Below are 22,500 nucleotides of genomic sequence, written 5' to 3' on the forward strand. Positions count from 1 at the left end.
TCAATCAAAGAACAAGATTCCTTTACAGGATCTCCTCACTGGTCAACAAAAACACCTTGAAGACCTTAACAGGAGCCCTCGTACAAGGTTTCTTTGACTATGCATGCACCTCTTGGTACCACAGCACCTCAAAGGCCCTTAAAACAAGGCTCCAGACCTCCCAAAACAAACTGGTCAGGCTCCTACTTGGCCTCACCCCCCGAACCCACCTCACCCCTGCCCACTTTGACAGGCTGGAATGGCTTAGGGTTGACAACAGAGTACAGCATCTTGCAATGGGTCTGGTCCACAAGATTCGATACACCACCAAGATACCCATGTACCTGTCTAAATAATTCCTTAATGTTAACGAAGTCCACACCCACAACACCAGAGGGAGTGCAACGAACCATGTACAACCCAGATTCGGCACAAACAAGGGACTAAATTATTTTCGCTCCTATGCCACAAAAATGTGGAACGCCCTACCAACAGTCATTAAGACATGTGAATCCCTTGACTCCTTCAAAACCGCTCTCAAAGGGCACCTGCGGACGGCTGCAATTCGAAACTGTCCCCCGTAAAATCTGAATCCCCCCCCCCACTGCCCCCCCCCTTTTCCCCTCACTGTATATGTCTCTTTTCCCTTTTACCTCCTTTATGATGAATTCCTGTTCTGTTCTTTGACTATAATATAGTCAAAGTCAAAACATTTAGAGACGTACAGATAGACACTACTATATTATAGTAGTGTCTATCTGTACGTCTCTAAATGTTTTGATGAATTGAACATGGTGGACCCTCTTGTAAACAAGTGTAATGCTTAATTGGGTCGTCCACTCACAGTTACACAGTCTTTGTATTGAGTTTGTGCTTGAAATGTACTGTAATTCTGCAAACTGTTAATACATATTTCAATCAATCAATCAATCAAGAATTGCTCCGGTTACTATGGAGAGCCTCCGTCCCCACCGGCTATGGGTTTATTAAATCCAGCTCCATTGAGCCTCCATTATAACAGGATTTTCAAAGCGCCGTATCTCACACTCTCTCGCACACCCGACGATCGTAAATCATTTGTGAGTTTGTACCACATCGATGAGCAAATGTAACTGGTTGTAATTCTAGCTAAAGGCTATGAGCTAATGCGAGTGGTGTTCCTAACAAAGGCCCCCACCTTCCTGAATAACCCGGAAGGGAAACAAGCTCCGTATAGAGTGAGAGCAGACGGGCGGCATTCCTTAGGTGTGCGCATGCTAACACTAGATGGGGCTAAAGGAGTTAATTACCATTTCATTTAACACTTATTTATTTTACTTTCATACTCACATTTTCATGCCAAATACCTACATAGCTATGAATAAGACTATGGGCTCACACATTTGTAATAATTTGTAATAATTTGTTTTGCACACACGCTCTGGCCACGTTCAGGTGTTTAGACAGATAACCTATCTCATGGTGTGTTTAAAGAGGGAGTGCCAATGTTGTATTTTTCCAGTTCTTCATGTGTCTATGAGGTGACAGTACTTCATTAGACACCCTGGAGTCGTTTTTATGTGCAATGGTGTATTAACTTTGTAACTTAATTTGGGTTAATACAGTTAATATTTTGTGACATTTCATTGCATAATAGTTGAAAGCTGTTTATTTTATATTATTACTATTTACAGTTTAAAAGGACTTTGAGTTAAAAATAATTATTATATATATAGTTTGTGTTAACAATATATACTGTTATTTACAGTATATATTGATTTCATTTAGAAACATTCTATTTGTATTCACTACTAAGCGTTTCCTAAAAACTGCATTTCCCATGATGCTAAGTTGTATCTAGAGCCGGACATCCGGTGAGAAAAGCCGGGTTTTCGTTAGTGAGTTTGTTGATCTTTCATTCCCTTCATTGTCAATGGCGTTTACAAAACAAACATTGAACTAAAGACAAACATTAAACATGTATATATAGGAGTGGCTAGCGCCCCTAAACAAATAATAATAATTGTGTGTGTGTGTGTGTGTGGGGGGGGGGGGATGGGGCAGAAGACAGCCATGAAACCATGTGACTCCCTTTGGAAATGCATTGAGGCGGCCATGACAAACAGAAGTCTTACGTGTGAGTGAGGCCTAAAGAGCTGCGTCGTGTTCATGTTGGAGAAGCAGCCGAGTCATCCACCAACCAGAGGAGAGAGCATTGTGTTCTCCCTCACAGCCCTCCTCGCGTTGATGCAGAGTAGATAAGAGGGGAGGAAGAGGAGCAGGCCGAGTACAGAGCCCTGGGGGGACCCCGGCCGGGCAGGTCAGGTCAGTCAGAGAGTTAAGCATGGTGATCTCGGTGCATGTCAAGGTCAGAGGTCACTATAGGGGGTCAAATGCTGCAGGTCAACAAGGATGAGGACTGAATAACTGAACCCTCTGCCTTTCTCTCTCTCTCTCTCTCTCTCTCTCTCTCTCTCTCTCTCTCTCTCTCTATATATATATATATATATATATATAGTTTGTGTGAGGCCACAGAGAAAAGAAAAAGCATTTCTTCTCAGATGCCAGAACACATCAAGTCTGAGAGCTCAGCTCGGTGCACAGGAACAAAGAGAGAGAGAGAGGGGGAGAGAGAGAGACAGAGACAGAGAGAGAGAGGGAGAGGGGAGGACGGAGCCAGTGGTTGAACTCAGATTGGCTTCATACATTTATCACCACAAGATAATACTCTTGTTACGTTAAGACTCTTCGTCCTGGTCCTGTGGAGCTAGGGGGCGTGGCTCTGTGGAGGCATAGACATAAACAGGTAGACACGTCTTCCGGCTCTGGGACGTCTGTGTCTGTTGAAGGCAACATTTCCAGAGATTCCGAAAGCGGAAGCTTGCGAGGCTTGGAGGAGGTCAGAGAGGTATAGCAGAGAGCCTGCTGGTTGTTGTTGAGGGTCTGGCAGGTGGTGGTGATCACTGTCTTGATTGGGAGGACTGGGGTGATGTGACGTGGTCTGCATGGCGGGCAGGCATGAACGAGGGTCTCAGCAGCAGTGTGTGGGCTGGGACGGATTAGGGAGGTGGAAAAAGAAAGCAGTTTTTGTGATCTGGTTGACGCACGCACGCACACGCTCACGCGCACGCACGTGCACACGCACACACACACACTTCTCTTCTTCAGAAACAGTTAATCTATATATTATAGGGTTGTCCCAATCCAACCACGTGTTCGGAAATCGGGGCAGATCGTCGTTTTCAAATGATCGGAATCGGATCGGGAGCAAAAATACGTGATCGGGACATCCCCTAGTATCAATATCATGATATTAGACTGGATACTATACTATTGTGATATGGCATAAGTGTTAAAAAAACCTGGAAAATATTGGATCGGGAAAAATCGGTATCGGCAGATACTCAAAATCAAACTAGATAAAGGCCAATGTGAAAAGGGTGCCATTTCTTCTTACGCTTTGGATGGCAATTGGATGATTTGAGGCATTTTGTTCCAACAATGGGTTTCGCAAAAGTCCACCTGTTGGTGGTGCTATAACAGGCCAATGTGAAAAGGGTGAGATATATTCCTCAGCCTAGTATAGGAAAGTGTATGAAATATTTCACGTAAATTGCATGCTGCGTTCATGATTTGAGGCTTTTTGTTCATAACGGGCCAATCCTGCAAACTTTGAAAGCCAATGTTAGCCAATTAGGATGGAATATGAAATATCGGACAGATCCGTCTTGAACACATGACTATAGAGATAGTGTGTAAGAATTTGCGGGATCTTTGGACCGAATCTGGAGGAGTAATATAAAAAAAATGTTTTTCAAAAGTCGGCCTCCTAGTGGCGCTATAACAGGCCGTTATGGAAAACTTGGGGCAGAGGTTCATCGATGGCATCCAGGGAGTGTGTGTGTAAAATTTGGCATCGACCGGATTAACGCTGCCGGAGATTAGCTGGTAACAGACGGACGGACGGACACACACACGGACGGAGTGCAAAACATACTCTCTCCCCATGCCTTCGGCCTGGTGGAGACTTATCAGAATCGGATCAGGAGCAAACAAACATTATCGGGACATTCCTATTATATTATATTATGTGATTAGGTTAGCAGCATCTGCTGCTTTGTGATCTTTCTAGTCCATTCAGGACGGGAACCCCTTTTGGTGTTTTAAGCATTATGTAATAGCTATCGAAAAATAGCTATTTTTGAAAAATCGTGAAAATGTGCCGCAAATCTTTGAATATATGTTCTTTCAGAGCGAACGTTTTTTAACTCAAATCTTTGCTTCTGGGGGGGGGGGTCCCTCCCTGGAACAACATATTTTCAGATGGGGGGCCAAATGGGGTGCTTGACATGAAATAGTAGTTTGAGCACCCACTGACATGGAAACACAGGGTTTCTCAGAAAACTGTTAGGATTTAGAAGACATTTTGTTAGAATTTGCCTCGGGTCTAAATGTGCTAGGACAGTGTCCTGTCCAGTAGAACACTGAGATATGAAAGACGTCGACACATCACTGCCCGCAGGCCCATCTTTCATCGCTATAGCACAGTAAGAGCACTGTACATAGATTCATTCCATTTGTTATACTCTGAGAGTGGAACCAAATGGACCCCGTAAGGCTCTGCATGTTTACTGGTCCATGCTGTGACTGTCCCGGACGGACACCTTACGGGTCCATTTGGTTAAGGGGTATGCATCCATGCTGTCCCATTTGTGAACGCACGCACATGCAGTTAGATGAGCACAGTCGTTCCTTTTCAGCTCCAGACCCAAAAGATACAGACGGACAGACGGACGGACAGACAGACAGACAGACAGACAGACAGACAGACAGACAGACAGACAGACCGACCGCTGAGAGGGAGACAGTGTAGGAGAGGCTGACAGTAGGACAGACCATGATTGCAGTGACATGTCATGTATTTCTTTTCAGATTAGGGATTATGTGGCGCAGGGGAGCTGAGGTAATGTTGCGTGTCACAGACGTACGGATTGTTAATATAAACCCATTGAACTTTGCTGATAACCAGATTGAACTGCTTCTGGTGGCTGATATTGTCCTTCTAATGACTGTTAGACTGGTTGAAAACACGTCTCTGCTTCTGGTGACTGATATTGTCCTTCTAATGAATGTTAGACTGGTTGAAAACAAACGTCTCTGCTTCTGGTGACTGATATTGTCCTTCTAATGAATGTTAGACTGGTTGAAACCACACGTCTCTGCTTCTGGTGACTGATATTGTCCTTCTAATGAATGTTAGACTGGTTGAAAACACACGTCTCTGCTTCTGGTGACTGATATTGTCCTTCTAATGAATGTTAGACTGGTTGAAAACACACGTCTCTGCTTCTGGTGACTGATATTGTCCTTCTAATGAATGTTAGACTGGTTGAAAACACACGTCTCTGCTTCTGGTGACTGATATTGTCCTTCTAATGAATGTTAGACTGGTTGAAAACACACGTCTCTGCTTCTGGTGACTGATATTGTCCTCCTAATGAATGTTAGACTGGTTGAAACCACACGTCTCTCCTTCTGGTGACTGATATTGTCCTTCTAATGAATGTTAGACTGGTTGAAAACACACGTCTCTGCTTCTGGTGACTGATATTGTCCTTCTAATGAATGTTAGACTGGTTGAAAACACACGTCTCTGCTTCTGGTGACTGATATTGTCCTTCTAATGAATGTTAGACTGGTTGAAAACACACGTCTCTGCTTCTGGTGACTGATATTGTGAGTCCTTCTAATGAATGTTAGACTGGTTGAAAACACACGTCTCTGCTTCTGGTGACTGATATTGTCCTTCTAATGAATGTTAGACTGGTTGAAAACACACGTCTCTGCTTCTGGTGACTGATATTGTCCTTCTAATGAATGTTAGACTGGTTGAAAACACACGTCTCTGCTTCTGGTGACTGATATTGTCCTTCTAATGAATGTTAGACTGGTTGAAAACGTGCCTCTGCTTCTGGTGACTGATATTGTCCTTCTAATGAATGTTAGACTGGTTGAAAACACACGTCTCTGCTTCTGGTGACTGATATTGTGAGTCCTTCTAATGAATGTTAGACTGGTTGAAAACAAACGTCTCTGCTTCTGGTGACTGATATTGTCCTTCTAATGAATGTTAGACTGGTTGAAAACAAACGTCTCTGCTTCTGGTGACTGATATTGTCCTTCTAATGAATGTTAGACTGGTTGAAACCACACGTCTCTCCTTCTGGTGACTGATATTGTCCTCCTAATGAATGTTAGACTCATATCATCAACCGTGGTCAGGGATGACCAACCATGTATCGTGATAATCACAGTGTTTCCCCCGAGCCAAAATCTGATTGTGCGCTACAAGCTTGTAGGTCTAGGGCGGGGGGGGGGGGGGGGGGGGGGGTGTCTCTGGAACAACATATTTTCAGATGGGGGTCGGCGGCCAATTACATATAATGTTTGGGGTCGTTGACATGAAATATTGAGCACCACTTACATAGAAACATGAGGTATTTCAGAAAAGTGTCATGATTTAGAAGACATTTTTTAAATTTCGACGTCAGGCCTAAATGGGTTAAGTGAAATCACTGAATATAACTTTAATGTAAGAAAATTAACATTTCACACAAATACTTGGCCCTGAAGTAACTCTGAGCAGTGCTTTTCAACCCTTTCATTGTCAAGGTCCATTATTGATCCTGCATTTGAGCCACAGACCACCATTTGATGACATTTAGCCTCTCAAGACTCAAAACTATAGAATATGTACACCATTCGCATGCTGTATTTTACGCTCTCAAGAGTTAAATTGGTGCATTTAGTTACCAACACTTCCATCATTTGGCTGGAGACCACCTGGAACCCCCTCAAGGACCACTGGTTGTCCCCGGACCACTGGTTGAAAACCACTGTTCTAAAGCATTAACCCAATTTGGGCGGGAACCCCTTTTGGTGTTAGCATTATGTTATGCTTTAGCTATTGAAAAATAGCAGATCTACAAGCTCGTAGCGCGCCACCGAGTGGCTTGTAGGTCTGCTATTTTTGAAAAATCGAAGAACCACTGAGATAGAAACATAGCTTTTTCAGAAAACGGTCAGGATGTAGAAGACATTTATAGAATCTGATCTCAGGTCAAAATGGCGTAACAGAAACACACAGAAAACAACAACAAACAACAACAATAATAAAAGGCCAGAGAGAAAAGCTGGGTCCGCCTTTTGCCTTTAATGATTGTGATATGTGGTCTCAAAGAAGTGAGAAATGTCTATTAGAAATAAAAATCAATCCATCAAAGTGGAGATTTCTGCTCGTCTTAGTGGTTTATAATTACATCTCAGACATCATTCAGGAAAGTAATCCCTTACAGATAGTTTAGAACAAAGATCCAACATGTTTGGAGTTGCCCCAAATCTGAAGAGAGAGAGAGAGAGAGAGAGAGAGAGAGAGAGAGAGAGAGAGAGAGAGAGAGAGAGAGAGAGAGAGAATGGGGGGGAGGGAGGAATGGGTGTCAGGTCCCATGTGCCTTCTCTGATTGGCTAATGCTGAGACACAGATCCGTCTTTGATTGGTCGACAGTGACACAGATATCTGTGAGCTCAGCGGTTCAACCGCTGGCCTGATGAGATGGAGGGGGAGGGGCTAATTTTAATCTGTGATAGACACGCGCACACACACACACACACACACACACACACACACACACACACACACACACACACACACACACACACACACACACACACACACACACACACACACACACACACACACACACACACACACACACACACACACACACACACACACACACACAGGCAATCAAGGGATGTCAGATATCCCCTCTTTACATAATTACACATGCAGGGCGAGAGGATGGATGGATGGATGGATGGATGGATGGATGGATGGATGGATGGATGGAGGGATGGAGGGATGGATGGATGGAGGGATGGATGGAGGGATGGATGGATGGAGGGATGGAGTGTGCAAGAGAGAAGCTTTTCCCCAGATTAACGTCAGGCCTTCAGATTATGTCACATGTATGATGGTGTACTGTGTTTGTGCGTGCGTGCGTGCATTTGTGTGTATACAAACAAATACCATGCAAAGTGTGTCATCACGACCGGGGCGCAAAGGAAGGGGAAAAAAAGAAAAGTGGTGGAAACCACATGAGTTTTTAAAGATGGAGTGCCGTGATTTTTGTATTTTATTTCCAGTTTTTCATGTGTTTATGAGGTCACAGTACTTCATTATAGTCCGGCAGTCGAGGTGTGATGAGGTCAGCACATTTTGGGCACATTTGGGCAACTGGCTATGGTTGCTTTTAGCCCAAGGAGTGTATTTTGTGCAAAACTAATGCTTGGAATGGATTCAGAATCATGAAAAACCCCTAGTTTGACATGTCACATGCTACTTAAAGCAAAAGGAAAGTTTGACAGTTTTGCCTGCCATAGGATGTTAATGGTATAGGGTCACAAGAAACTATACAAATATATTGTCTGTATGTATATAGACAATATTTTAGGCCAATAAAAACAACTATATACCAAATTTCCCACTTTAAACAAAATAAGCCTGCCGGCTGCCAGACTATTAGACCCCTTGGTGTGGTTGTCATGTGCAATGATGTCTTCCCTTTGTATTTAGGGTTTCTTCCTGGAGGCTGAAACCTTGACAGTCAAACGTGCCAATGAAAAAAAACAGTGATATAGTGACATCACAATATCATTCTCCTCCCCCTTTATCATACAACCACAGCTGTGGGTGAGGCTTCAGTTCAGGTGGATCACCACCCACCAGGCACACCAGGCATACTTAATGAACTGGGTGGGCGTGTCCACATAAAAATTACATTTTGACAAATACTGTACACTTTAAAACAAATATAATCTTCCTCCTTATATAATAATAATACCTGATGATCATGTTTTAGGAGAGGGGGGGGGGGAGAATCACGGCACTCCATCTTTAATCTACAAGGCATTTCTGCCGATTCAGCATCCCGATGTATTGCACATGGGATGTACTGTACATGTCTTATTTTTTTTTCACGATTTTGTAACCCATTTTTCACCCCCGTGTCAATTATCTAATGTGATCCTGGGCTCTACACACCCTCCGCCAACCTGGGGAGAGCAACGGACTTGAACTCATGCTTCCTTCATGCATGAGTGTCCAAGTTGCTCCTGGTTTCCCTGGTTGGACGTAGCGCGTGGAAGGAACACGTTATTCCAACCAGTTCCTTTCCCCTCCCCTCCAGTTCCTCACCTGAGGGAGGGTGCGAGGCAGTATAGAGACCAGGATTACTGCATGTTTTTGTGAGGGTATATACCTACCCTAGGGGGCACGGGGAGAACATGCAAACTCCACACAGAAAGGCCCTTTCATGTCTTTTTTTTTATCTTTTCTTATTCACAGTGATATTATAATCTCATTATGCTTTGCATTCACACAGCGGTTTAGTATTCACCAGCTGTCCTTCCTTTTCCTGCGCTTGGCACACAACACGACCACGACTGTGTGTTGCATTTATCCTGGATTATGTATTTGAATTAAGCAATATTTCACGAGAGGGTGTGCGTTACTGTCATTAACTTTTTCTCTGCTCTCTGTGATTATAATCGTACCCCCTATAGGCTAGGGTACGGAATCGGCAAACTACGTACATGTTCGTAGACAACCGTATATACTCAATTTACCTTTTATCATTGCTCCGGTTGCTATGGAGAGCCTCCGTCCTCACCAGCTATGGGATTTTTTTAAATCCAGCCGCATTGAGCCTCCATTAGGGTTGCCACCCGTTCCGTAAATGACTGATTCATCCTTTATTTGAGCATTAAATGATGCGTCCCGTATCGAATCAATACGGAACGCGGTTTGTTCCGTATTTTCCTAAATGCCCCCTCATGCGCGATCTGTCACACAAATGTCAACACTGAATTTAACAATAATGAACAAAATAAAACAGGAAATATTAAAGACAGCACAATTGTTCTGGAACGGGGGTCACCTCCCACGAGCATAATCAAAAACCTCCATGTGGCTGCCGATCTGCATGTGTGCTCTGCTGCTGCTCTCAATTGCGCCGTGGCGACGTGCCAAATCCAGTGCCTGTCTCGCCGGCCGGCCGCCCCCGTTTTTAGAAGTTCTACAACAGCTGATTCTCCACCGCGTCCGTCTCAAAAAAGAAAACGCCTTCAATACAATATAGACGTGAGTGCAGGGAAGAGGCAAATCCCTGGCTTGACAGCGTCACGGGAGATTATTAATATAAAGCTAATTGCAAAGTATGTCGGCGTATATGTTTTCTGTGGCGCATGGGGGACTGCTTGATAGCAAACAGCATGCTTCAGGGATCAACAGTACAATCACAGAACACACAACAACAAGTGTCACAGTTCTTCATGACTGAAACTGCCCCTGAGATCGATTCGGTATGTGTTTATCTGTGTTTTTATAAGATGTCAATCAGTAGTATTTCTATTGTCCTCCCCATGCAATAGCCAATGGCTGCTGATGTGGGCATACAGTATTTCAGTAGACTATTATGGTTGATTTTTTATTAATGAAGTCTAATAAATAAACATGTATTTAATATAAATGAATCAATTTAATTAAATATTGCGCCAATTTAAAGAACAACTCTGATTCGGAATCAGAACTCTTATGTTGTTATAAACAGAATAGGCTACTTCATAACAGTTAATAAATCCAGTGCAGTAGGTACCCCTTCCGTGACCACCAAGTGACCCCAAAGGCTAATATGGTATGTGAAATCATCCATCCATCCCAGGGCCAAATTAGCCATTGGGCCAGTGGGACCGGGGCCCAGGGGCCCTTGGCTGTCAGGGGCCCTTTGAGGAAACTGGACTGCGTGGTACTGGGTTTGAGGCCCTGAAATTGGCCATTGATTTTGTTAAATTTAGGTCAAAAATATGATAAAAACATTAAAAAACACAAAAGAATGTGCGCGCACGCACGCTATGGGGCCCCCAACACATTACTGGCTCAGGGGCCCTCATGGGGGTTAATCCCTCCCTGATCCATCCAGCTTCAACCGCTTATCCGTAGTCGGGTCACGGGGGAAACAGCTCCACTAGAGAGCCCCAGACTTCCCTCTCCAGGGCAACATTAGTAACGTCCTCCTGGGGGATAACGAGGCGTTCCAAGGCCAGTTAGTCGATGTGATCCGATAACCCGATAACGGCGCTGCTTCGCCGCGTGGTCGTATAAGTGTTCCTTATTTCAAGATCTCAAAGGTGGCAACCCTAGATGGGCGGGGTCGATCCAGTGCTGTGACAACAACATAGCTAGCTAACCAGCTAACGTACCGTAAGTAGCATTATGGCTCGATCGATCGAAATCGCTATAAAAGCCTAATTGCCATTAATCTACGGCAATGGCGGTAAGCGTAGTATAAAAAATTAGGCTTTAATTGACCTAGATCTACGTCAATGGCGTTAAAACAATTAAGGAGTAGCACTCTGGTATATAAGTGTGTCCCTCACGGCCTTCTTCAACTCATCTCAGTTTCATCACATCCAGCCCTGTAGAGCACAGCCATAGTTTCTATTGCTATGACCCCGGCCCATTCTTCTTCCTTTGTGGCAACAGAAAAGAGAGTGAAATATAGGTGTTAAATGTAACTAAGTAACACCATTGTTTTTTGGAAAAGGGTAACTAGGTAACATATTACTCTATTTGTAAACTAACTCGTTAGGTTACTCTGTTACCAAAACAAAGTATTCTGTTACAGTAATGCCGTTATTTATAACGCCGTTCCCCAACACTGACTATGCACGACATCAGTTTGTGTTGTGAGTGACGTCACACTAGAGTTTGTCGGCCTATATAAGATGTCGCTCACATCTGGAGAGACACTTTGAAGGGAATAATTGACATTGAGAACCTAGAAGGACAGAGACAGCCAGACATAGAGTCCAAGGTAGAGATGTAACTAAGTAACGCCATTGTTTTTGGAAAAGGGTAACTAGGTAACATATTACTCTATTTGTAAACTAACTCGTTAGGTTACTCTGTTACCAAAAATATATCCCATCGCTTCTTTGGCTGTGCTGCTGGACCAGTGGAGGACAAGGTGTATTCCTTTGGAGGGTTCTTCTATAACGGGAAGACCTACAGCAACAAGGATCAGATTGATGTTCACGTCTTCAACACAATGACTTTGTGCTGGATGACGTTGCCCCCGTTGACAAGGAAGAGAAGATGTTCCGTTGAGGTTCCCTCCATGCGCTATGGACACACAGCTGTACTGATAGAAGATACCATCTATATCTGGGGAGGGATTGTGAATTGTGAGACAAAAGAGGTTAACAACTGCTTTACCATCACAGGGGACTGTGTCAACATTCTTTATTCATTTGATGTCGACACCCACAGATGGTTCAAGCCGAACGTAAATGGAACTGTTCCAGAGGAGAGGTACTACCACTCAGCCTGTGTCTTGGATAAGGTCATGTTTATCCATGGAGGATATACCCAGCTGACAGGACACACTAATGACATCTATTTATAAGTTGGACACCACCACAATGACCTGGTCTCTAATCATCACCAGTGGCACACCATCACCGGCTTCATCAGATCACTCTGCCAACATCATCGGGACAAAGATGTTTGTATTTGGGGGCTGCTGGCACCAGGACAAGAACATCAGAGTGTTTGACACAGAGACCAACTGTTGGATGAACACACGCTCTGCACAGCTTCTTCCAGAACAGCGTAACGGTCATGCAGCCTTTGTCTACAATGGAGAGCTGTACATATTTGGTGGCTGCAACTATAATCAGTATCAGGGTTTCAATGATCTGTGGAAGTTGAATCCAAAGACCTTCTCCTGGACGAAGGTTGAGCCAAAGGGGAAAGGTCCGGATTCGTTTGGTACAATGTGCTGTTGCCTTGTGGGAGATCACATCATCCTCTATGGATCACAACTCATCTTACAGATCTTACACTTCAGTCCCAGCCTCAAGACATTATGCAAACTAGCTGTCATTCAGAACGGTCTGGAGCAGTCTGGACTCCCACACAACATCAGGTGGGAACTGGCAGCCATGACGACAGAAACAGGATAACAAAGGTAATCACTCCAGTAAAGTACAAATACCAAGAAATTGTACTAAGTAAATGTACTTTCCACCACCCTGTGGGTGCTACGTAGCTATCTTGTAGCGCTGCTTCATACAGCAGTCGAAGCAACGTGATTGGTCACTACTATAGGCCAATAAATACAGATCTATTTAATGTAGCCACAGTGTTACCCAGGGAAGGATTCATCCAGTAGGCATCATTTAATTTCCTTCACACCAAGGTCGGGGGATTGTTGTTGATGTACAAAATGTGAAAAAAATGATTTAAGGCCTAGCGGTTCACAGCAGCACTTTATGTACTGTACTATCGTTCAGTGAGTTCTTCTAAAGGATTAAGGAGCAGCACTCTGGTATATAAGTGTGTCCCTCACAGCCTTCTTCAACTCATCTCGGTTTCATCACATACAGCACTGTAGAGCACAGCCATCGTTTCTATTGCTATAGTGTAGCCCCCAGCCAAGACCCCGACCCATTCTTCCTCCTTTGTGGCAACAGAAAAGAGAGGGAAATATAGGTGTTAAATGTAACTAAGTAACGCCATTGTTTTTGGAAAAGGGTAACTAGGTAACATATTACTCTATTTGTAAACTAACTCGTTAGGTTACTCTGTTACCAAAACAATGTATTCTGTTACCGTAATGCCGTTATTTATAACGCCGTTCCCCAACACTGACTATGCATGACATCAGTTTGTGTTGTGAGTGACGTCAGACTAGAGTTTGTCGGCCTATATAAGATGTCGCTCACATCTGGAGAGACACTTTGAAGGGAATAATTTACATTGAGGACCTAGACGGACAGAGACAGTCAGACATAGAGTCCGAGGTAGAGATGTTGACCTGGACATCGACCCTGAGAAGAGGACCACAGACATCCCAGAGCTTCTTTGGTTGTGCTGCTGGACCAGTGGAGGACAAGGTGTATTCCTTTGGGGGGTTCTTCTATAACGGGAAGACCTACAGCAACAAGGATCAGATTGATGTTCACGTCTTCAATACAATGACTTTGTGCTGGACGACGTTGCCCCCGGTGACAAGGAAGAGAAGAGCAGGGTGTTCCGTTGAAGTTCCCTCCATGCGCTATGGACACACAGCTGTACTGATAGAAGATACCATCTATATCTGGGGAGGGATTGTGAATTGTGAGACAAAAGAGGTTAACAACTGCTTTACCATCACAGGGGACTGTGTCAACATTCTTTATGCATTTGATGTCGACACCCACAGATGGTTCAAGCCGAACGTAACTGGAACTGTTCCAGAGGCGAGGTACTTCCACTCAGCCTGTGTCTTGGATAAGGTCATGTTTATCCATGGAGGATGGACCCAGCTGACAGGATGCACTAATGACATCTATAAGTTGGACACCACCACAATGACCTGGTCTCTAATCATCACCAGTGGCACACCATCACCGGCTTCATCAGATCACTCTGCCAACATCATCGGGACAAAGATGTTTGTATTTGGGGGCTGCTGGCACCAGGAGAAGAACATCAGAGTGTTTGACACAGAGAACAACTGTTGGATGAACACACCCTCTGCACAGCTTCTTCCAGAACAACGTTTCAGTCATGCAGCCTTTGTCTACAATGGAGAGCTGTACATAGTTGGTGGTGGCTGCAACTATAATCAGTATCAGGGTTTCAATGATCTGTGGAAGTTGAATCCAAAGACCTTCTCCTGGACGAAGGTTGAGCCCAAGGGGAAAGGTCCGGATTCGTTTGGTACAATGTGCTGTTGCCTGGTGGGAGATCACATCATCCTCTATGGATCACAACTCATCTTACAGATCTTACATTTCAGTCCCAGCCTCAAGACATTATGCAAACTAGCTGTTATTCAGAACGGTCTGCAGCAGTCTGGACTCCCACACAACATCAGGTGGGAACTGGCAGCCATGACGACAGAAACAGGATAACAAAGGTAATCACTCCAGTAAAGTACAAATACCAAGAAATTGTACTAAGTAAATGTACTTTCCACCACCCTGTGGGTGCTACGTAGCTATCTTGTAGCGCTGCTGCATGCAGCAGTCGAAGCAACGTGATTGGTCAGTACTATAGGCCAATAAATACAGATCTATTTAATGTAGCCACAGTGCTACCCAGGGAAGGATTCATCCAGTAGGCATCATTTAATTTCCTTCACACCAAGGTGGGGGGGATTGTTGTTGATGTACAAAATGTGAAAAAAATGATTTAAGGCCTAGCGGTTCACAGCAGCACTTTATGTACTGTACTATCGTTCAGTGAGTTCTTCTAAAGGATTAAGGAGCAGCACTCTGGTATATAAGTGTGTTCCTCACAGCCTTCTTCAACTCATCTCGGTTTCATCACATCCAGCACTGTAGAGCACAGCCATCGTTTCTATTGCTATAGTGTAGCCCCCAGCTAAGACCCCGACCCATTCTTCCTCCTTTGTGGCAACAGAAAAGAGAGGGAAATATAGGTGTTAAATGTAACTAAGTAACGCCATTGTTTTTGGAAAAGGGTAACTAGGTAACATATTACTCTATTTGTAAACTAACTCGTTAGGTTACTCTGTTACCAAAACAAAGTATTCTGTTACCGTAATGCCGTTATTTATAACGCCGTTCCCCAACACTGACTATGCATGACATCAGTTTGTGTTGTGAGTGACGTCAGACTAGAGTTTGTCGGCCTATATAAGATGTCGCTCACATCTGGAGAGACACTTTGAAGGGAATAATTTACATTGAGGACCTAGACGGACAGAGACAGTCAGACATAGAGTCCGAGGTAGAGATGTTGACCTGGACATCGACCCTGAGAAGAGGACCACAGACATCCCAGAGCTTCTTTGGTTGTGCTGCTGGACCAGTGGAGGACAAGGTGTATTCCTTTGGAGGGTTCTTCTATAACGGGAAGACCTACAGCAACAAGGATCAGATTGATGTTCACGTCTTCAACACAATGACTTTGTGCTGGACGACGTTGCCCCCGTTGACAACCGGAAGAGGAGAATGTTCCCTTGAGGTTCCCTCCATGCGCTATGGACACACAGCTGTACTGATAGAAGATACCATCTATATCTGGGGAGGGATTGTGAATTGTAACTGCTTTACCATCATGGGGGACTGGGTCAACATTCTTTATGCATTTGATGTCGACACCCACAGATGGTTCAAGCCGAACGTAACTGGAACTGTTCCAGTTGAGAGGTACCGCCACTCAGCCTGTGTCTTGGAGAAGGTCATGTTTATCCATGGAGGATGGACCCATTTGTGCTTCACTAATGACATCTATAAGTTGGACACCACCACAATGACCTGGTCTCTAATCATCACCAGTGGCACACCATCACCGGCTTCATCAGATCACTCTGCCAACATCATCGGGACAAAGATGTTTGTATTTGGGGGCTGCTGGCACCAGGACAAGAACATCAGAGTGTTTGACACAGAGACCAACTGTTGGATGAACACACGCTCTGCACAGCTTCTTCCAGAACAGCGTAACGGTCATGCAGCCTTTGTCTACAATGGAGAGCTGTACATAGTTGGTGGCTGCAACTATAATCAGAATCAAGGTTTCAATGATCTGTGGAAGTTGAATCCAAAGAACTTCTCCTGGACGAAGGTTGAGCCCAAGGGGAAAGGTCCGGATTGGGTTGGTACAATGTGCTGTTGCCTGGTGGGAGATCACATCATCCTCTATGGATCACAACTCATCTTACAGATCTTACACTTCAGTCCCAGCCTCAAGACATTATGCAAACTAGCTGTCATTCAGAACGGTCTGGAGCAGGCTGGACTCCCACACAACATCAGGTGGGAAATGGCAGCCATGACGACAGAAACAGGATAACAAAGGTAATCACTCCAGTAAAGTACAAATACCAAGAAATTGTACTAAGTAAATGTAAATGTACTTTCCACCACCCTGTGGGTGCTACGTAGCTATCTTGTAGCGCTGCAGCTGCAGCAGTCGAAGCAAGGTGATTGGTCAGTACTATAGGCCAATAAATACTGATCTATTTAATGTAGCCACAGTGCTACCCAGGGAAGGATTCATCCAGTAGGCATCATTTCATTTCCTTCACACCAAGGTGGGGGGATTGTTGTTGATGTACAAAATGTGCAAAAAAAAAGAGCTGTCGCACATCCAACGAAAAAAAATCACATTTTTTTTAATGACAGATGAAGCCACTACGACCACAAATGTCCCAAGACTCTAGCTAGCCTAGCCACCGAGTCTGCTGTACTCTGGGAGAACAAAAACTAGCTAGCCTAGCCACAGAGTCTGCTGCGCTCTGGGAGAACAGAAACTAGCTAGCCTAGCCACCCAGTCTGCTGCGCTCTGAGAGAACAGAAACTAGCTAGCATAGCCACCCAGTCTGCTGCGCTCTGGGAGAACAGATACTAGCTAGCATAGCCACAGAGTCTGCTGCGCTCTGGGAGAACAGAAACTAGCTAGCCTAGCCACCCAGTCTGCTGCGCTCTGGGAGAACAGAAACTAGCTAGCCTAGCCACCCAGTCTGCTGCGCTCTGGGAGAACAGAAACTAGCTAGCCTAGCCACCCAGTCTGCTGCGCTCTGGGAGAACAGAAACTAGCTAGCCTAGCCACCCAGTCTGCTGCGCTCTGGGAGAACAGAAACTAGCTAGCCTAGCCACAGAGTCTGCTGCGCTTTGGGAGAACAGAAACTAGCTAGCCTAGCCACCCAGTCTGCTGCGCTCTGAGAGAACAGAAACTAGCTAGCCTAGCCACCCAGTCTGCTGCGCTCTGGGAGAACAGAAACTAGCTAGCCTAGCCACAGAGTCTGCTGCGCTTTGGGAGAACAGAAACTAGCTAGCCTAGCCACCCAGTCTGCTGCGCTCTGGGAGAACAGAAACTAGCTAGCCTAGCCACCCAGTCTGCTGCGCTCTGAGAGAACAGAAACTAGCTAGCCTAGCCACCCAGTCTGCTGCGCTCTGGGAGAACAGAAACTAGCTAGCCTAGCCACAGAGTCTGCTGCGCTCTGAGAGAACAGAAACTAGCTAGCCTAGCCACCCAGTCTGCTGCGCTCTGAGAGAACAGAAACTAGCTAGCCTAGCCACCCAGTCTGCTGCGCTCTGAGAGAACAGAAACTAGCTAGCCTAGCCACCCAGTCTGCTGCGCTCTGGGAGAACAACACGGCTGAATTATTGGTTTTAATTAGGTGTTCCATGATGCTGGTTCGAAGCACGGGTAGAAGGCCGTTTCAACCAATCAGATTGCTTCCTCGAAACGACCTGTTGTTTAATTGTTCATATTCATTATATGGTTTCCTCTTCATCCTGTATTAATGGCGGTCACAGGCATAACATCACGACTTGTTGCTCCGATCACTGTTGATTTTGACAGCTAATTTTGATTTAGGCCTAGTTTTAGTCATAATAAAATGTAATTTATTTTTAGTCAGTCTTTTGAATAAAATACGAATGTAGTCATATTTTAGTCATATTAAATGTTTTACTTGAGAGTTTACAGTTGGTTTAGTCGACTAAAATGTATTTTGGCGGGCCTTGGTGGTTTTACACTTGGTTTCATGCTGAAAATAGATCTATAAGAGCTCAAACACCCGAGCATAACCAAGCATGAAATGACTTGTCTTTTAGTTCTACTGGATCTCTTCTCCACTAGTCCCTCCCTAACATTTAGTTCTACTGGATCTCTTCTCCACTAGTCCCTCCCTAACATTTAGTTCTACTGGATCTCTTCTCCACTAGTCCCTCTCTGACATTTAGTTCTACTGGATCTCTTCTCCACTAGTCCCTCCCTAACATTTAGTTCTACTGGATCTCTTCTCCACTAGTCCCTCCCTAACATTTAGTTCTACTGGATCTCTTCTCCACTAGTCCCTCCCTGACATTTAGTTCTACTGGATCTCTTCTCCACTAGTCCCTCCCTGACATTTAGTTCTACTGGATCTCTTCTCCACTAGTCCCTCCCTGACATTTAGTTCTACTGGATCTAACATTATAGTCTAGTTTTTATTTCTTGACAAAATTGTCTGATATATTTAGTCTTAGACTGGTTTTAGTCATCATAGCTTAGTTTTTATTTAGTTTTCGTCTGTGAACACAGGAAGTCGCCGAACATTTTTAATAATCGCTTTAGTCGACAAAATGAACACTGGGTCCGATACGCACCAAACCTGGCACAGACACTGTTCAGGGGTCTGCCATCACACTAGTCTCAGGAGGGGCCCCATTAGGGGCCTCACGTGGCCCCCAGGGACCCGCAGGGCCACATGCATGTTGATCCCATGCACACCACATTGGTACAAAAAATGTAGTTTATGAAATAATATGTCACTCTGCTGCTGGGAAATGTAGTTTATAAAATCATTTGCCACTTTGTGTATCATTGCAACAAAGGCTTTCACTCACTTTTCAAGTCCTAAGGGCGTTTGTTATGTCGCCATCCCACTGAGCATTCTTTTCTAATAGACGTCTAAAAAGGATTAAAAAAACGTCTAAAAATGAAGCCAGCTTCAAAAAGGAGCCAGCTTAGGCGGTTCAGGCATCTGGTTAGGATGCCTCTCGGTCGCCTCCCTAGGGAGGTCCTCGAGGCACGTCCCACTGGGAGGAGACCCCCGGGGGGCAAACCAAGGCGCAGTTGGAGGAAACACAACGACTCACTGGCCTTGGAACGCCTCGGAATCCCCCAGGAGGAATTCACTAATGTTTCTCTAGAGAGGGAAGTCTGGAACACTCTGGTGGAGCGGTTGCCCCCGCGACCCGACTACGGATAAGCGGTTGAAGATGGATGGATGGACATTGGAAAGAGATGTGGTTTTACTTATAGGCAACATGATCATTGTGATGTATGTTCATTCATGAAGTCACATGGGGATAAAAAAAATAAATGCTTTGACATTTATACTTTTGTTTAAATTGATAGGCTATATGTTGACTCAGTCTGAGCAAGTACAGTATAATTCTCCATTAGTGCAATGTACTACATTTCTGGTGTGAAAATGGCATGTGGGACCCCCACATTTGCGGCCATCGGAACCCCCCGCCCCAAAAACGTGCACGCATGGTGGCAATATCCCAAGGTTGGCAGGTCTGCTTTCTGCAAATTTCACATATTTCACAATTTCACAGCATAAAATCACATTAAAACCGGCATGATTCATTGAAAAAAAAACAAGGCTTTTAGCCCACATATAATCCAGGATTTTAGTGAATGACCTGGTTGTGTTATTGTCGAGATGTTTTTCAAACTCTGAGCTATTTACATCTGACCCGAGACCAGCAGAGGACACTTCAACCTAACCGCTGATCATTTAGAAGAAAACAACAGCTGATTTGATTCATAACCTGTTTGATCAACTCTGGACTGACTCAATCTCTCTCTCTCTCTCTCTCCGGTCTGTCTGTCTGTCTGTCTGTCTGTCTGTGTGTGTGTGTGTGTGTGTGTGTGTGTGTGTGTGTGTGTGTGTGTGTGTGTGTGTGTGTGTGTGTGTGTGTGTGTGTGTGTGTGTGTATGTGTGTGTGTGTGTGTTACAGAACTGTTGGGAGCAGCCAAACGGGTGAATGTAAACATCCAAGATGCTGATGGGTGAGACTACGCACGCACACACGCACGCACGCGCGCACGCGCACGCACGCACTGAAAGTGTACAAATGGAACCAAATGGGCCTGTATAAGGATCCATTTGGTTCCATTTGTTACACTCTCAGAGTTACAGACCCGTAAGGGTCCATTTGGTTCCATGTGTTACACTCTCAGAGTTACAGACCCGTAAGGGTCCATTTGGTTCCATGTGTTACACTCTCAGAGTTACAGACCCGTAAGGGTCCATTTGGTTCCATGTGTTACACTCTCAGAGTTACAGACCCGTAAGGGTCCATTTGGTTCCATGTGTTACACTCTCAGAGTTACAGACCCGTAAGGGTCCATTTGGTTCCATGTGTTACACTCTCAGAGTTACAGACCCGTAAGGGTCCATTTGGTTCTATGTGTCCACCATATGCCAGCATGTTGATGACCCCTATATGAATGAATGCCCCCCCCCCCCCCCCCTCTCTCTCTCTCTCTCTCTCTCTCTCTCTCTCCTCTCTCCTCTCTCTCCTCTCTCTCCTCTCTCTCCTCTCTCTCTCTCTCTCTCTCTCTCTCTCTCTCTATGGTTGCTGTCCATCAGATTATTAAAAAAAGAATTGAAAACTCACCCAATTTTTTTTCGTCCATACTTCCATTTGGATGCCAGCACCCCAGGGGGCGGACCACACACGCACACACACACACACACACACACGCACACGCACACGCACACGCACACGCACACGCACACACACACACACACACACACACACACACACACACACAGCAGCATGCAGCGTGTGAATAGCTGCAGGGCAGAGAGAGAGTTTATTAATGGAAGTAGGTCACCCCCCCATGCAGTAGGATTATCACACACTCAGCTAATAGTTTATGTACATTCATGAATATATCAATGCACATGTGGCTGTATTTATTTATCTGTACATTATAGCCCATTTTGACCTGAGCTCGATTCTATACAAAATGTCTTCTAAATCATGACAGTTTTCTGAAAACCCTATGTTTCATGTCATGGACCCTCAGAATGCTATGTAATTAGCCGCGGACCTTCATCTGAAAATATGTTGTTCCAGGGACCCCCCTCCCCCCCAGAAGCAAAGATTTGAGTTAAAAACGTTCGCTCTGAAATAATCTATATTCAAAGATTTACACCACATTTTCACGATTTAAAAAAAAATAGCAGATCTACAAGCTCGTAGCGCGGCACTCGGTGCCGTGCTATGAGCTTGTAGATCTGCTATTTTTCGATAGCTAAAGCATAACATAATGCTTAAAACACCAACAAGGGTTCCCGCCCCCAAAATGGGTTAAAAACGTTCACTCCGAACATATTCAAAGAAAAATAGCAGATCTACAAGCTCATAGCGCGCCACTCGGTGGCGCGCTATGAGCTTGTAGATCTGCTATTTTTCAACAGCTAAAGCATAACACAATGCTTAAAACACCAAATGGGTTCCCGCCCAGAATGGGATAATGTATATCAAATGTATATGTCTGCATTTATATCCTGGTGGTTGAAAGTACAGTAACTGAGTACATTTACTCAAGTACTGTACTGTCCAGTACTTTTACTTCAACTCCACTATACATCTCAGAGGCAAATATTATAGTTTTCCTGTGCACTACAATTATTTGAAAACGTTCTAGGGCTATAGGCTATAGTTATTTTGGTAGATTTTGATTATTATTATTACAAAACCAGTACAACCCTAAATGAATATTATAGTGTATAGTCGAAGCTACAAGTCTACAAGCTCACAATGTGTCGCATCACATTGTGAGCTTGTAGATCTGCCATGAATGAATGAATGAATGAATGAATGAATGAATGAAGGAAGGAAGGAAGGAAGGAAGGAAGGAAGGAAGGAAGGAACGAACGAACGAACGAACGA

The 22,500-nt window shown here is 44.5% G+C and overlaps 2 protein-coding genes across 2 annotated transcripts in view; both read left to right on the forward strand.

Annotated features, from left to right (window-relative positions):
- The window catches only part of LOC306921369 (uncharacterized protein), a gene marked incomplete at both ends in the record, with an annotated part of 88,181 nt that overhangs the window by 4,983 nt on the left and 60,698 nt on the right, over positions 1-22,500 (forward strand). Inside the window, one exon of the mRNA XM_079498480.1 lies at positions 20,554-20,605. Within this exon, the coding sequence (XP_079354606.1) occupies positions 20,554-20,605 (52 nt within the window). The remainder of the gene's footprint in view (positions 1-20,553; positions 20,606-22,500) is intronic.
- Positions 12,499-14,976, forward strand: LOC306922132 (kelch domain-containing protein 3-like; the record flags this gene model as incomplete). Its single annotated transcript, XM_079499527.1, has 2 exons — positions 12,499-12,847; positions 14,375-14,976. 2 exons carry the CDS (start codon positions 12,499-12,501, stop codon positions 14,974-14,976), a joined length of 951 nt encoding a protein of 316 aa, XP_079355653.1.

The sequence above is a fragment of the Electrona antarctica genome (assembly GCF_951216825.1).
Source record: "Electrona antarctica genome assembly, chromosome: 4".
Classification (NCBI taxonomy): domain Eukaryota; kingdom Metazoa; phylum Chordata; class Actinopteri; order Myctophiformes; family Myctophidae; genus Electrona; species Electrona antarctica.